Raw genomic sequence first — 17,061 nt, 5'->3', positions numbered from 1 at the left:
ACCCTGCACTGCTGCTCATATTCATTTCTCATCTGTGTCAGCCTCTCTTCTTGCAGAAAGAATTCAGCACTGCTGGGATCGAGGTCACCAAACTAGAAAAGTAAAAGAGAAACGCTGTCATTTTTCCCAAGGGTCCTTCTTTGACCTCTAACATACCAAAGGCCCCAGTTTCTGGTATTCATCCAGTCTCCTGAGTATGACAAGAATGTGACATTTAAGCAGAAATACTACCAATTGGATGATGGGAAGAACATACTAGAGTGATGTGTTCAACTAAGGCAGGGATCATTTCTCAGTGCCACGCAATGTTTCCCTCACATCCAACCTCTTAAATTACATCCCCGCAAAAATTACTGCTTCCTCTAGCCATCTAAATCATTTCCTAATAGACATTTTCTTGGTGTCATTGCTTCTGTTCTTTTGAGTAAACTACACTTTGGGCTGCATATCAGGAAATCAAATTGAAACAGATTACCTTTTCTGTTAACACATTTTCCAAATTTTGCTGAAGTTTGTTTGTCATATTTTCATACTCTGCCAACTTCTCGGCATTTTCCAGAAGCTCATTTTCTAGACGACTGTTTTCCTGAAGAAATTTGGGGAAATTAAATAGGCACAGATGAAAAAATAAGCAAATGGTTGTACTATTTTATATGAGGCATAAATCAGTGCTCTAGATTGGGAAAATCTGTTTAATCTGAAAGTTTCAGATTAGATAAAAGTAAATATAAAAGAAAATTGACAATTTATCTTACAACCCAAAAGTCTGCTTCCTCTTTATTTCTGACCTTATAGAACTGTGCTGTCCCATATATTCCCACTAGTAGTCACATGTGGATATTAGGCACTTGAAATACGCACAGCATAAATTGAGATGTGCTGGAAGTATAAAATACTCACCAGATTTCTAAGAATTAGTACAAAAATATAAAATAGCTCAATACTTCTTGTGTATGATTACATGCCAAAATGGTAATGTTTTTAGATACTGGGTTAAATAAAATGATTTAAAATTAATTTCACTTGTTTCTTTTTACCTTTTAATGTGGCTATTTGAAAATTTTAAATTACATATATGGCTTGCATTATATTTCTATTGGACAGCATTGCAACAGAAAATTCAATGACACGAAAATACTTTCTCGACATAATGTCAAATGAAAGAAAACCGGCTACTGAATACATGGTTCAGATGACAGCAAAAGAGAAGTTGGAAAAACTATAAAATGTAGAATAAATCTAAAATAAATTTTCATTCAGTGATGTTACGGCTTAATTTATATTTAATTAACAATTTTATTTTGGTTTAAAGATGTAAAAGCTACACATACAGATTTTTCATAATTGGTATATTTAAATTACTATAATAAAATAACACATCAACTGAAGTCCACAAAATGTGGGTTTTTTTCTGTATATATAAGACTTATTAAATTTCTACCTACATTTGTTAAAGATGTACCATTTGACATATTTTCTATTCCAATGTTAAAGGCTGATTGGAAGAACATTATTTTCAAAGTACATTTTGCCAAAAGAATATAGAGCCAATACATTTTAATACATTCTATTTCACACCCTCACACAGCAATATGGAGTAAAAAAGAATGTGCTTGAAGCATTTTAAAAAAATACTATCTTCCCCCAAAATGCCAATTCTACAACTCTAACCTTTCAAAGTATATCTAAATTTAGATGTCAAAACAATGGGGAACAATAGTGGTGTATCGGGCCTGTGCTGGTGCTCTGGACACGGATTCTGCTCCTGACCACGGGGCACGCACAGTCGGACTGTGGGGAGGGAGCAGGTATAGATACGATTATCTATGACGCCATAGAAAATATGCTACCTCTGGCAAGAAAAGAATAAGTGAAATGGGAACAAAAAAGTAATTTGGGCTGCAGTGTTGAAGCAAGCAGTGAAGGAGCATTAAAGCCCACTGAGGAACCGTGAGAGCTGATGGCAGGTGCAACGGGGCTGGGGACATGGCACTGGAGGTTGCCGGCAGTTCCTGAGGTTAGAAAGGTATGAGGACAAGGCCTGTTTCAGGGGCCTTCGGTGCTACCACACTGCACTTTTACAATGGGTAACAGCATGACCGTAAGTGTCCTTTAGTGAGGTGACTCTGGTGGCCATAGGGAGGTTGGATAGCTAGAAGAAAGGCTGCACATTAAGTCTATTGAGAAACTGTGATGAATTCTGAATCTGTTCAGAGCCTGTAGAAATGAAGAGGAAGTGGATAAATCTGAGAGGCATTTCAGAGCATCAACAGGACTTTTAAAGACTGATGAGTGAGGATGACCGAGGATTTCGGCTTCTGTGACTTAACAGCACATGGTGATGAGACTGATTAGGGAGAAAATTCAGGAGAGGAAGTAGTTTGATTGTTAGGAAGTGAGAATTTAGCTCACTTTTTGATGTGTGGAGTTTGGGGAACCTTTCATGACCTCAACAACAGTGAATATTCCATATGTACCTATTACTTTCCAGACACTGTATATGCAGCATTTTATTTAATCTCTATATCTATACTATGGGGTAGTTATTATAATAGTGCCCATTTTGCACAACAGGACACAGGTTTGGGTAACTTGATCAAGGTTTTCCAGTAAGCAGTGGTATCCAGATTGGAACCAGGCAGTCTAAGTCCAGAACCCTCTGCCCCTACCTCTAGAATACACTGTACCATATTATCTGGTGTCATAGTCCAGTAAGGAGAAGGATCACTTCTTTTATGAGGCACAGGAAAGGAGAGGAGGATGTTTAGAGGAAAAGGCATATTTGGAAGCAGAGAAGCAAAGTTGATGGGCTCTGTGTGGCAGGAGACAAGGCCATTTGCTAACGGTAAGGGGTGCAAGGAGGGCAGGGAAGGAAGAAGGCATCAACCAGGTGCTAAACAGCCCTGAGGACCCAGTGCAACTTCAGGAGGGAAGAACAAGATACGCTAATCAACACTGTTTGCAAACTGGAAGTCTGGATACCCCTGAAATCTAGATCCCAGCAGGGGCTCTGCCATGTCTGGGTCATGACCCAACTGGGTAAACTTACAGGAATCCTTGGACTGAGCTCTGTACAGACCTTCCCTATTAAAGAGCTGTGGTTTTCCATGTGGTATCCCCACCAGGACACAGACCACAGAACTAAGAGGATGATTACCTTTAAAGAGAGGGCAAGGCGGTCCCGGATGTAGTTCTCTTCTGTTTTTGCCTTTTCAACTTCCTGCTCAAGTTCCAAGCGCTGCTTGCCCACCTGTTGCATGATCTGCTCTCTCTCCTTTCGGAGCTCATGCTTTAAGGCTGCTATGCGCTCCTTGTACTCTTCATCCAGTTTCCTGTGAGGACGAAAGACCAAGAAGCTGCTGTCAGATCCTGCGGAGATCCTTGAGTGAATCCACCCAAAATGGAAACACAGAGTCAGAGATGGGAAACAACTTGAGAAGGTATCTAGTGTCGCCTGCTTTCCTTTAGGCTTAACCACACCTAAGTCACTCCAGCCAGGTGTGGCGAAGCAGGCAGGCCGGCTGAGCCCCACTGCCTTGGGCCAGGGTGATAGGAAAGGAGGGACCTGGTCCTATCAGTCTCACCTGAGGTTGTACTCATTCCGCCGCTCTATGGCCGCGTGGTGATCGTCCACTTCTGAGGCCATTAGAGACTTGAGCTTTTCAGCTTTGTCCAGATCTGACCGTAGCTTCTCTTTTTCTCTGACCACCTGATCAACTCGCTCCCTAGAATCAGAAATAAATCAAGTTAATGGGAAACTGTTTCTAAGCAACGAGTAGGCCCCCAAAAGCTCTCAACTGGCTTGCTTCGATACAAACATAAAATCAAGACAACCAAAACCTTTTCGAAACAAAAAGACATTCATTCCACAGCTCCCTTCAAAAACCTACATGCAAATCTAAGCTCTACCTCATTTTCACAATAAAAAGATGATAGTCATATTTGCATACAGAATAAAAGAATGTATATCACAGGCATCTGAATGACTTGCTGGACAAGTAGAAAAGGAAATGGAGCAGGTGAACTTTCCAACTCACAGCAAATGCCGGATCTCAGCTTTAAAGCTGGCCAGTGCCGCCTGGTGAATGCCATTCTTGGTAACTAAAAGTTCATTTTCAAGAGCCAGCGTCAATTCTGTCAAGTTGACATTTCCATCAAGACTGAAATCCAAGGCCTATAAATCAAAACAAGTTCAAGACAATCACAAGTTCTATCCTCTGAAAGCAGAAAATGTGAGTTAGCAAACTTAGAGAACTGAATTTATATTCTAGAAGATGAATGATTACATTTTTTTAGTGATTGTTAAGGAACGGCTTTCAATCTAGAACATAACTAAGTTCTCTTTAAGAAAACTCTAAGATGGTTATTTGCCTGCCTTTTTTTTTTTTTTTTTTAATGCTATCTGGCACTTTATAAATAAACGCAATGGTATGATTCTAATCTTTACCAGCCAGAGATCAGTTAAGAGCATCTCACTTGTCAATAATTCAGGGATTAAAAAAATGGAAAGTAGTTAGCAACAGACTCCTGATTAAAAGGAGTAGGAAAAGTTACCTCTTATCTCTGAGATATTGTGATTAGAAGAATTAAGGAGAAATCAAATCAAGTCACAGTCTCAAAAAAAACCTGGATATTTTTCTTAACTCTTCCCCAATTTCTCATTTTTCCCCTACGTGAGCTGCCACACCTTCAGGATCTCCTGGCTGTTCTCAATGCCCTCTTCCTGCCAGGTGTCAAGTATTCTCTCCACTGATGCATAGCCCATCCCATCATCCAGGCAGGAGAAGACCCGAAAGCCAATGGTACCCGTCTTCACCGATGGGGTTGTAGTACGTCGACCGCTCTCATCAAAGGACTGGAAGAAGAAAGAGATGTGAGCAAGCTCAGGCATTTCAACAAGATTTTGGTCAAGACTAACATTAGTCCATCTTGACCACAAGGAGCAGAAGGCATGTTTCCCTAATTTACACTGCTAGAAAAAAGTCATGTAGCCCCTTTGATCTCCTTTCCCCAGGTGAGTCAAGAATGCAAAGCTTATCAAGAACAACTGGTCTGGTAGAGAGTTCACTGACATAAACGAGATGTGTCTCTACCTAACATCAGGTTTCTTCTTCTGATAGCGTTAAGGAGCAGTCAGTGGTCTCCCCACTCTGTAATTTACGGTCATTCCTGGAAACCTGACTTTCCCTTCCCAATGGTTTAGTCTGTGTTTCTTATTCTTCTCTTGCTTCTCTCTCTCCTTAGTATTTGCCTTCAGAAAACAGATTAAATCATTAGAAATTACTCTATAGGCTTAACTTCTACTCACAAAGAAACCACTTCCTATGTATTTCTTACCTGCATGGAGAGGTGCCTTTTCAATTGTCTATATGGAGTAGATGCGGATGGTGTAAGGGATTTTCCATTTTTGAACAAGCCATAGAAAAAGTCTTCTACGCTCATTGTACCATCAGGATCAAGATTATGGAAGACTTCCTCGAGCATCTAGAGAAGGGTAACCATATATTTAAAATATTTCACTCAAAATAGCAGAAGGCCCAAAGTACACATCTGGCCAATAGAAATTGACACCACTGTTGATCCCAGGACTCCAAAAATATAACATGACCCTTTATTCTCATTCCGCTGAATGAATTTATTTTCCTTTCTAGTAACATCTTTCCACCTCACACATACTAAAGAAAAGTCCATTTTCAACATCTTCATAATCTTTAAACATTAATCTAGCAATTAACTGTTTTTCTCTTTTACTTACTCTCTTAGAACAGATAATCTTTAATGTTACTATATATTATTATCACAAATTAAGACATTACTTAAAAAATATAAAGATATAGTTTCTGGTGTTATAACAGTAAAAGTTAGTTGGACATTTATTGAGCTATTTTACTGTAGCGACTCCATATGATATTGTACTTATGTTGAATTTTTGAAATTGGTATGCCAGCATAGCAGAATTTGGTCTGGGACAGACTGCAATGATCTAAGAGTTTGGGTCTGAAAGCTGTGACTTGGAATTTAGACTGTTACTTGGAACAATACTGTGTGTTTTGGGTTTCTGTTTTAATGCTTTAGTGTAGGAGAAATGAAGATTGGATATGAAGGATTTTGCGTACGTGCAATGGAAGAGTTCCAGGAGAGGTAAAGAGAAAGGAATTTTGCCTGGCTATTTTGTACCTCTGACAGTAATCAACATAGAATTGGGGAAGGGGAGACTGGACTACAGTCTCTTCTAGAGGCTTGCCTAAGAGACGGTTTGTTCCCTAGCACACAGAGGAATGGGAAGAAGAATAAAGCAGATGAATCACTAACACCACAAAACAGACGGAAGGCAAAGACCTCCTTCCTCCTGGCAGTCGGATCGCTCTTTATTTGGAGGGCTAACATTTTTCTATAGGGGCATGACTCCAATGTACAAAACAGAAATCAGATGGGGATCTTGTTAAAATGCAGACTCTGATACAGTTAAATCTGGGGGTGGGGCCTGAGATTCTGCATTTCTAACAAGCTCTCAGGTGATGCTCATGCTGCTACGTAAAAAGGAAACAAACAAATTTACTCTTGCTGCCTTAGAGCCTACAGTTAATTGGGTCCATTCTTACAAAGGCCTCTTGGTAATACATCTTCAAATTTTCAATATTCATTTCATAAGTCTGGACTATTGCTAGGATTCGAGTCATCTCAGAATTGTTGATTTTATTCCTCATGTAAGTGCTTGAGGCATTTGTTTTATCGCAAATGTTTTTTTAAAAAAATTCATATCTAATAGGAAACATCTGTTTCTATTCTTATTTTTATACTACTTCCTCTGGAGAGGACGCTAAAACAAGAAAACTATTCTAAAGAGTGGAAATCTTTGGCAGAAGCAAGAGTTCCTAATAGAGAATTGTGTGATGAAACCAATGAAAGATTCTGGGCTAGATTCTGAGGTTGCCAAGATCCCTTAGCTTCTTGGTCTCACTCTTAACAACCAAAAGAACACTTTCGTAGAGGACTAGGCTTTCAGGATCATCAAACCAGAAGTCACAGTAAAAGCCAGGTATGCTGACTGAAGTTAACAAGCATATTTTGACTCTAACCTTAGCTCTACACCGTTTGGCCTGGTGACCCTGGACAAACTGATGCATAACTTCCAGATTGCCTAAATACCCATCACCTCATCTATTCGAAGTGGTAGAACAGTGAGTGCTGCCAATTATTGCACATGGGGGAGTAGGCAAGGGGTCAATAAAAAGGATGTGGATTCAGAAGAGGGTGGATGAGAGCAGGGTTGGGCTGAAAAGAATGTAAGTCAAATGGGCAACTGGGGCTCCGCATCCCTTGCAGCCTTGCAGGAGCCTAATCTAGAACCTGGAGGACATTTTTACTCCTCACGATACATCAGCCAGGTCTTTGGATGGTTGATTTCCCAATGTGTAAGTTGCAAAATAATGCACCAGAACAGGCACCACGAACCCAAATATCCAGAGAGGCCACGCAGGTTGATATACAGAAATGGGGCAGGATGGTTTTGAAACATTAGAAAGTAATGCCAAAGCTGTGAACTGACACATGAGTGTATGTCCTGTCCAAAGGAACTAGGCACTTCTCACTGCCAGCAAAATGGAGCCAAAATCTCCTGGTATTAAAAAGTGCAGCAAAAATTTCAATTTTTAAACATTGGGCAGGCCACATAAAATAGCCTTTGAGCTACACTTAGCATCTGGAGACAGTGTGTCATCCCTGTCCTATAGATGTTTTCGTGTCTGGAAAGCAGAGTACTAGTTATACCCCCTTCCTGGTAATGGCAACAAGCAGCAGTAATCTCTCTCTATAAAATAAGGGGCTGACTAAATCTAAAATTGCTTTCAGTTGTAAAATTCTAAGATTTCAAAGTATATGTTGATGAGATCATCTTGAACTTTTAGCTGCTCTGTGGTCTAGTGCTAGTAATACAAAGTGCTATAGTATTTCATGATTTTGGGGGGAGGAAAAACACTCAGTAAATGCAATATTTAATAAGCAATCTTTTACTCATCCTCAGAGCAGAGGAAAACAACTAAATACACTAATTCTTTTCCCAGATTCTGAAAACTGTACCACAAAAGATGCAATTCCCTGCATATGGCTACAGTTTATTCCAAGGGCTGTTCTTAGATAAATAATCCAAGTTTGTGCAATATTTCTTGGCAAAAACCACCCAAGGTTCTACATACTGCACTGGTTTATAATTTAGAATGATGCATTTAATTTTATGACTCAAAAACCACCACCGAAAAGTAAATGACCACTGAGCCATTAAAAAGGTAATCAAAGGGTATATAGTGGTCACATATACAAGGAAGAAGAGGGCGGGTGGTAGGTGGGGTGGGGAGTTTTTCTGCAAGCCAGGCTACTTAGAAACTTTTAATGATAAATTTCTTTCTGGCTTAGGAAAATAATACCGCCTATTCCTTGAGCAAACAGATAGCATGTTTTCAAATATTACAATCAAAGATTCCCAAAGCTACAACTATAGCTGTAACCTCTAAATCCCTCCAATTCTTATTTTCAGCTCTTTGAAAGACATATCTTGGAATTATTTACATTCTTAGGTTTCATGATTACTCATGTGCCCAGTTCTACCCGTTCCCTTCTTAATTTTTCAGAAAACATAAAGGTCAGAATTTTACCAAGCAAGAGTGTTTTTGGGAGCTCCTTCAAGACACTTCTGCATACCTTTAAAACCACCAGCCTACCCTCTTCATTTCCTTATGACCAAAATATTGTGATGGCTCCTGGCTGGTTTCCTAAACAGAGGCTCTCTTTACACCAGTATGTCCCACAAAAGCAGACCAGACCATCCTCGGCAAGTCAGTTTTTCCTACACATTACCTAGTCTGCTGAAAAACCTACTCATCAGCCCAGCCTTCAAAATATTCCCTCAACTCAAATGTTTAATCCTTCCTGTATGCCTTTCTCACATTCACATCTGTGCATGCCAGGTCTACAAATTTATCTGACATCATGGCTGCACTGAGCTAGTGTCTGATAATAATGTGACATAAAGTGCTTAGCACACTGAGGAGCACACGGTATGGGCTCAGTAAGTGTCAGCTACTGCAAATTTTTATTTCCTAAAGCACAACATGAGCTCCTGAAAGACAGTTTTTGTGGCTGACTTTCTAGGGAAACAAAAGAGAATGGAGTCTCTATTAAACGCTGCAGGAAGCCAAAAGATAGCTGTCCCTAACCTGGGCCCAGTTTATCTTTTATCATGATTAGTATTTCTGAATAAAAACATAATGCAAGGCTTACCTCTCCATTGACATTCTGCAAACCATACTGCTCGCAGATGGAGACCAGCTTCTTTCGGTTCAGGTGACCATCACGGGTAATCCCCAAATCTTCACAAACCTCCTGCAGTTTCTCTTCTATCCAGTCTTGGGGAGGGGAAGACCCACTTTGGGAGGCATTCAAGTCATCTGGGTTCCAAAATCTCAACTGGCCTGAAATAAAAGCTTATAATGTGTTGTCTCCAAACAGATTGCAGAGCGATACCTATTCTCAGAGAAAATTGTGCTTTTTGAAAGCAAATACTGTAAGACAAAGACTATACGTGTTGATTCCACTTTTTGATTTGATTCTGAAGTTCAAATGAAATGGAACCATTGGTCCTTTGGCCGCTACTAGCGCAAACAGGCACTTTTTGTTCACTGGCAGTCATACCCGTGTAAGAAATACCTCCTGCTCAGTGATGCCAAGGTTCAAGTCCTGTTTTATTCCAAGTGAAAACATGCTCAGGCTTACGCTTTTGTGTGATCAGAAGAGAAGGCTAGCTGAGAGGCATTCCAAAGAGCTTTATACACCCTGCCCCAGCTAGAGCTACCAGACTGTATTATCTCCATTTTCTTTCCAGTCTAAGCATTAGGACTGCTTTTATTGAGAATAATTTCATGATAAATATCATAAAATAATCATAAAAGTCCCAAGACTCACTTGTTCCCAAATCTTTGCACATATGACTATTCTGATGGTCAAATAATCCAACGTGAAAGAATAAATGGTTACAAGCTGTGAGTTACCAATTAGCTTTCTATTAAGGATAAGTTCTGTTTGAAAACATATTTAAAACTACATATCAAAATTTATTTGTCTTGTAGTAAAAGTTCTCAGTTCTAGTTAAATTCTCCACTCACCTATTAGAGATTCCGTAAAGTCATTATATAAACATGAGATAATTACTGGCACAATTTTGCGTGTATGGAAGAACCTTGGAGGGGTTAGGAAGAGCATTTAGCACTACTCCTACTATTTATCAAAGAAATTAAGCCCATTACTACCGTGTCTTTGCAGGTTGGAGACCTAGAGAACATATAATTAAGTATACTTAAGTTCAGTTAACCCAGGGTGGGCTGTGAAGCCAGCTGAGGTTCTGTCAGCTGAACAACAGTGCCATCTGCTGGCCAAAAGATCAACGTGTTTTGATGCTTAAATCCATCTAAAATCTGTTGAGATAGGACACTATTTAATTTAGGACTGTTCACAGACTAAGTTTAAAGTCTACATAAGAAAGTAATTTAACCCATAAGTGAAATTCTACATCTTAGTTCCCATATCTTGCATGTTAAACGTTAGGATTTTAAAAATACAAGCTATCAATTGAGAATTAATTTTTAAAATTTTCTTAAAGTTACTTCTTAGCTGGCATGCATGACAGTTAGAAAGGCTTAGAGAAGCAGGAAGGCAGGTGTGGAAAGTGCCCTGTGAATGGCAGCATTTGCTCCCGGGCAGGCCCGACATAAACTCAGTTCTTACCTTCTGCTTCATACTCCTCACTGTGTTGCATCTTCCAGTGCTAGAGAAGGCAAGAGAAAAAGATTACTGTGCTTTAGAACTTATTCAGTTTTTCCAAGACCAGATCACTCTCTGGCTCTGAAATCATCATCTGAGTGAATCACATGATTTAGAACCCTCTAGTGCTTTCTCCTCAGTCAACTAGCCAATTGAGAGGAGACTCCTAAGAAACATCACAAAACTTTCTGGAGTGTTTCACCAAGGATTTGAGGTCACTTACTCATCAGCAAAACCTATCACCACCAATAGAACCAAACCAGAGCAAATATTCAGAATACATTAACCAACAAGGGTTCATATGCATGCATTTACAAATTGATTCTTCAATAAATGTTTATCGGGTGCCAAGTATTATGCTACATCTTTGGAATACAACTATAAACAAGATAAACATTTTTTGCCTCGGGAAGTTTAAATGCTAATGAAGATGTACAGACAAAACCAAACAGGAAGTACGATATTAAAAAGTATATTAAGTGCTACAGTGGAGAAGTTCAAGATGTTATGAAGGTATCTAAATGGGATCCTTCAGACTTGGGAGATCAGGACAGACTTTCTGAAAGAATGTCTAAACCGAGAACTGAAGGATGAGCAAGAGATAGTTAAGTGAAAACAAAGGAGAAGTCACTATTTGCTGAAGAATGGAGGCAAGAATAAGCCTAGTGTGTTTGTGACACAGTGAGGAGACTGAGATGCAGCCCAAAATCGGTAGGCTAAAAAGCTCAAGTTAAAATATATATATTGCTGGTAAATTACACTAAAAGCAGTGAAATGTATCTGAACAGGGCCATTTTGCCTCCTTATCTGCAATGTTACTGCTGTATCTTTTGTGAGTCATAGCATAGAGTTGTGCACAAAAGCACTCAGTGCACAAAGGCAGCCAGGCAAGGACCTAAGTCAAAACCAAAATTCATGCCTTGCTCCACTGGCCAAGCATGGCAAAGCTCTGCTCCAACCAATGGCAACAGGTAGGTCTGCAGTTGCCTTTGGCCTTGCCAGAGAGCTGCCTGATGGTTCCTGTTGGCAGATTCTACAACCATCGTAGGAAACTCTGCCGAGAAAAGGTGTAACCTCCCATTCAAAACCCAGTGGCTGTTTCAGCAAAGAGCCAACTTTATGAATGAAGCTGCCTTTGACAACAAATAACCAGCCCATTCTCTGTGATGGCTAAACTGTACAAGATAAACTGATTTCTTAGAATCCTGAAATAAACTCAACAAGAAAATGAGCCTAGTTAGCTTCTGTCTCCAGAGCTTGGATTCCTCACGGCAGAATGGTGTGCCACCTAAAATTCTTAAATTAAATGTTGACTTTCAGTAGCTCGTTCTCGTTGATATGGGCTGAAGTACTTCTTTCAGGCAACCTAAGCACATCTGCTCTGTTCCCCTCCACACTCACTTATGCTTGTTCCCTCTTCACTGAAGGAAACTGTCCACCAGGATTTCACAGTTCTTTATTTTACTTAGAAACATAGTGAATAGTCTACGGCCATGCCAGCCTGAACGAGCCCGATTTCGTCTGATCTCATAAGCTAAACAGGGTCAGGCCTGGTTAGTATTTGGTTGAGAGACCACCTAGGAAGACCAGGTGCTGTAGGCATAAAAAAAAAAGAGAGAGAGAGAGAAAAGAAAAGAAAAGAAAAGAAAAGAAAAGAAAAGAAACATAGTGAAGATAGCACCAGTTCAAGGAGTTCACCAAGTTTTGTCACACTAAACTGAAACCACAAACTGACAATGCTGAGATAGATTCTTGCCATATAGAAATGGTATAAAAGGCTGTAAGTCAAAATACATAAATTCACTACAACTCATTCAGATTACCGCTGAAAGTCACTAATATACATGGTACCCGTGGAAACTGAATTAGTGCAGTGTGATTTTTGCTTGTTTGTGATTACAATTTTATCAGCCCACATTTCACCTAAAAACATATCTCAAACCTGGAGGATGTATAAGGCATGGAGGAAGTGGGAGGGAAGTGGACTAACTAGTCCTCCATATATTTTCTTACATCATGCTTTCTGGGTAGAATTCAACTGTTTTCTTTTTATATATATATATATAAAAAGTTTTAAATCAATAAAGCTCCACTAATAAAAGCATCGTGTCTGTCTGTCCCTTCATCTTTATTTCCTTATCCAACAGGGCAAATGATTTAAATGCTCACACTATTTTGGCACCCCAAATGTGGAAATTGATTATTCAGCGTGTAAGCTTGATAAATCCTAAAATGAAATCCATTAAATCCACCTAAAACAAATAAAATAGGTTTCTATGATCTAAGAACCATTTGGTCAAAATAAAACCTACCAAATCACAAGCGGGGGATAATTTTTAATAGCACACACTGACAAGAGAAAAGGCTGGAGAACAGGAATCAATGGACTCGAATAAATAAAGGGAGCCTCTGCAGGGATACAGTTGGAAAAATGCAAACACACCTTGAAAAAATCCTTGGTAATAATTCCTAAAGAAACAAGGTGTGTATCTTGCTACAGAAAAGTTTATTTCTTACATTTGCTCACTTCTCAATTTATTTTAAACAGTGAGCAATTAGTTCAGAGGAGCAAAAGGCTACAATATACTGTCTCTGGGACTAGGTGCATGTGTCAGATTCACTCCCAAGAGCAGTACTTCCCCGCTGCCTTCTTTTCCTAATTCTCATCCCTGACTAATAAGAGATCAAATGTGGGTGTCACAGCACAGATGAGGGAGCCAGACCGCCAGGCTCTGAATCCTGGCTTACTGACTGGGTTAGGTTTGGACAAGTTTCTTAACCTCTTTTGCCACAGTTTCTCTATCTCTAAAATGGGAATAAAGTAATACGTATTTCACAGAGCTGAGTAAAATGCTTAGAATTGTGCCTGGCACATAATAAGCACTGTGAAATGTATTATTTTTATAGGACATGTGTTTATGTAGCACATATCAAATTTATGTTGGCAGACTTTCTTTCATTACCATGTTTAAATTTAAAGCATCAATTTGCATGGCCTTGGGGAGGTATCAGTTATTCATATAAATCTGTAAGAAAAATGCCAAGTCTCCAGCAAATATGCAAAGAACACAAACACAATTCGCATAAGAGGCAACACAATTAAACAAATACGGGGAAAGGTTCATTTAAGCAGTAATCAAATGAAAACCAAGGGATCATTTTGTTCCCATTAAATTAGCAAAGTATTTGAGATATAACTCCTATTACCATCAAGTTATGATTTAAAACTACTAACTATGTTATTGGTAGCAATGTAAATGGATATTATCCTTTTAGTAAAGAAAATGGCTTAATGTATCAAAAGCCATAAATATAAAGTCAGTCTTTGACCCAATAATTTCATGATTTCTGATGGCAATACAATCAAAGAAATAAAAACATATGTATAAATATCTACATTTAGCATTTCTAATGAATATTGAAAGCAATGTAAATATTCAACAATGGAGTATAAAAGTGTAACGATACACCCTACCGTAGTCATTAAAAGTATAATTATAAAACCATGTAGGAGCATGGAAACACATCTTATGAAATGTTAAAAGAAAGACAATAACAAAAATGCTATCTACACTATGATCACCACTGGCAAAAATATTTATACGATTAAACAAAAACTGGAAGGAAACAGAGGTCATAAAACAGATGCATTTGGTTGAAGGAATATGGGGAACAATTTTATTTTCTTTACTGTTATAAATGCTGTTTATACAATATAAATAGGCACAGCTTATCACCTGCCCACCTGTCATCAAATTCTCACTAAAGGATTTCCTGTGACTTGGGGGTGTGGAGAAGAGGGAAGTTCTCTCCCTTTGGTATACCACTGCAATGTCTGCTATGCCCTCAAGCACTGTGACCTGTGACCTGTGACAGATAGAGAAGGCTCGGTAGGAAGCCCAGGTGCTGTCCAGGAGGGTGAAAGCTGCTGATGCCAATGCCTCCTAAGCTTAGCAGAGTGTGGGAAGATCAGGGACATTCATCTGAGACCTACTTTGGGGACTGTGACCACGACGATCCAAAAGAGGCCGTCTTGAGACAACCTAACCCAGTGGCATCAGGTATGGCACAATCTTCTAAACCCCAGGCAGCACTAGCGGCTTAAATGAGTTCACACAAACAATGAAGGCAAGAGGTAGTGAGGTAAGAGATAACTTGTTTTAAAATCTTTAGGGGTAACAACTTCCCAAGCATTTCTCCCATGGCCCTTTGTAAGAAACACAGATCCAACCAGGAGAAGCAAGCTTATATTAATGGCTACATTTTCATTCCAAGACCACCTCAACTGGAGATGGAGTTTGCCATCCAGATAAAGAGGGAGGTAAGCACATGGTGGCAGAATATTTGTTATTAAATTGCAATGGGGGGGGGGGGGGGGGGGGGGAGGTTCCGAATTCAATTCATTCACAGCTCATTTACTTTCATTCTCACTGCCTGGAGCCAATAGTTCCAATTAAAAAGCAGGAGAGAGAGGGAAAGGCAGGTTAGAAGGTTGGGGATTAGATCATTTGGCTACTTCAACAACACCAATAAAGGCGGCATCATTTTGGAACAAGGTCGTTTAATTGCTGATGGTTTACCCAGAGCAGTGAAAACCTGGCAGGTGGCCTCTAGACACAGATCAGCCATGAGCACTGGAAAGGAGATAATCACAAAAATCGCTGGGAAAGTGTGGGAGAAAGGGAGGAACAACTGCTGGGATGTGTTCTCAGCATAATCCATGAAAACGGATTTTTAATTTCTGCCCTTGAAATCTTATGTAGCCTCACCCTGGAGAAATAATCGATATTAATAAATATAAAACATCATTCTGTGGGACTTTAGTTACTCCTAACTCTGGGGGCAAAATGGTGGCATGCGTGAGCTTGAGGGTTTGACGAAGCTGTCTGGGTTAGATCTGGCTATGCTACTTTGTGTGACCCCTCACTACCTTATTTCATCTGCTAGGTGGGGATATCCACCTAATGGGGACATGAAAGCACATGCCCGACACTTAGGAATTGTTAGCTATTGCTATTATAATTTCAGCCAGAACAATGATGGGGTTAAGGATTTGGACTCCAGAATCAGACTCACCAAGTTCAATTTCAGCTCCGCCACTTACTTACTGGCTGCGCAACCTTGGGCAAGTTACTTAACTCCCAATGTACTTCAGTTTCCTCATGGGTAAGTGAATAGCAATGCCTACCTAGGAGGGCATGCTAATATTTGAAAAGTACTTAAAACAATAACTGCTACAAATTAAGTGCTAAATGCCTGTAAACACATACTACAATTATTATTCTCATGACCTGGGTGTTCAAAACTAGGACAAGGGCAGACAGAGGAAAGAAACAGCAGACAGACCAGGGCCAGCTTTAAAAACAAACCCAGAAGAGACTTGCAGAAATTACAGCTTTGAGTGGTGACAGAAAGAAATCTAACTATGGGAGGTGAGCACACAGTGTAAACATATATATGCCTTACTGTTAAAGTGTACGGTTGAAACTTATTGGATTTCGTTAACCTATGTCACCTACCCCCCCCCAAAAAAAATCAAAAAATAAATAAATAAAAATAAAATGTTAAAAAAAAGAAAAGAAATTACAGCTTTGAGCATGGTAGTTATGATAAATCAACTTCTGACTCAGCTTAGGAGCAAGACCTCCCCAGGGCCCCTCCTCACAGTGGACAGTGTCCCCTGGGTGGCCATAGTGGGCAGGAGCTGCCTGTGTAGCCACATTCCAGGCCAAGTGTGCTGGCCAACAGCCCCACTGAGAGGGGACAGAGGGTCAGAGGTTGCCTGGCCCCAAAATGGCTGCTACAGAGGCAGCCGCCACCCCCTCAAGCAGACAAAGGGATCTCCCGCACCCGCCTTGTGAGCTGTGCATCTCAGTGTTACGTTGGCCATTGTGGCCAGCTCTCTGGTTGTCCTACAGCTGGACAAGGGTGCTCCACACACGTGGGCCGCGCAGGCTACACTGCTTTCAGGAATGCTTTCTTTGGAGGGACACCTGCTTTGCTGGACTGCAAAGCAGATGGCCCGAGACTCTTGGCTCCCAGGCTTCCAGCCCCAAGGCTAGGCCAGCATCTGCAGCCTGCAGGCCTGGCGCAGCCCCTGCCCACAATAGCCCAGTCATAGCCCCCACCAGCCATCTGCTCCAGTGCAGACCTTGTGCCCTGCAGAATGTACGGCTAATTAAAACGATTATGGGGGCATACACGGGGCTATTCTTTCCCAGCAGAGGTTGCTGAGCTGATCTCAGCAGC

General features: G+C 40.2%; 1 protein-coding gene across 9 annotated transcripts in view; it reads right to left on the bottom strand.

The window, feature by feature from the left end:
* NIN (ninein) overlaps positions 1–17,061 on the bottom strand; it is a 93,916-nt gene that overhangs the window by 38,437 nt on the left and 38,418 nt on the right. For all 9 annotated transcript variants that reach the window (XM_023527249.1, XM_023527252.1, XM_023527253.1 and 6 more), the window contains 9 exons: positions 10,777–10,816; positions 9,277–9,467; positions 5,338–5,484; positions 4,688–4,855; positions 4,038–4,174; positions 3,585–3,725; positions 3,158–3,332; positions 476–586; positions 3–92 (listed from right to left, as the gene is read on the bottom strand). In XM_023527249.1, the coding sequence (XP_023383017.1) occupies positions 3–92; positions 476–586; positions 3,158–3,332; positions 3,585–3,725; positions 4,038–4,174; positions 4,688–4,855; positions 5,338–5,484; positions 9,277–9,467; positions 10,777–10,816 (1,200 nt within the window). The remainder of the gene's footprint in view (positions 1–2; positions 93–475; positions 587–3,157; positions 3,333–3,584; positions 3,726–4,037; positions 4,175–4,687; positions 4,856–5,337; positions 5,485–9,276; positions 9,468–10,776; positions 10,817–17,061) is intronic.

The sequence above is a fragment of the Pteropus vampyrus genome, unplaced genomic scaffold (assembly GCF_000151845.1).
Source record: "Pteropus vampyrus isolate Shadow unplaced genomic scaffold, Pvam_2.0 Scaffold15, whole genome shotgun sequence".
Taxonomy (NCBI): Eukaryota; Metazoa; Chordata; class Mammalia; order Chiroptera; family Pteropodidae; genus Pteropus; species Pteropus vampyrus.
Note: the sequence above shows the minus strand (reverse complement) of the source record. Positions and strands in the feature narration are given on the sequence as shown.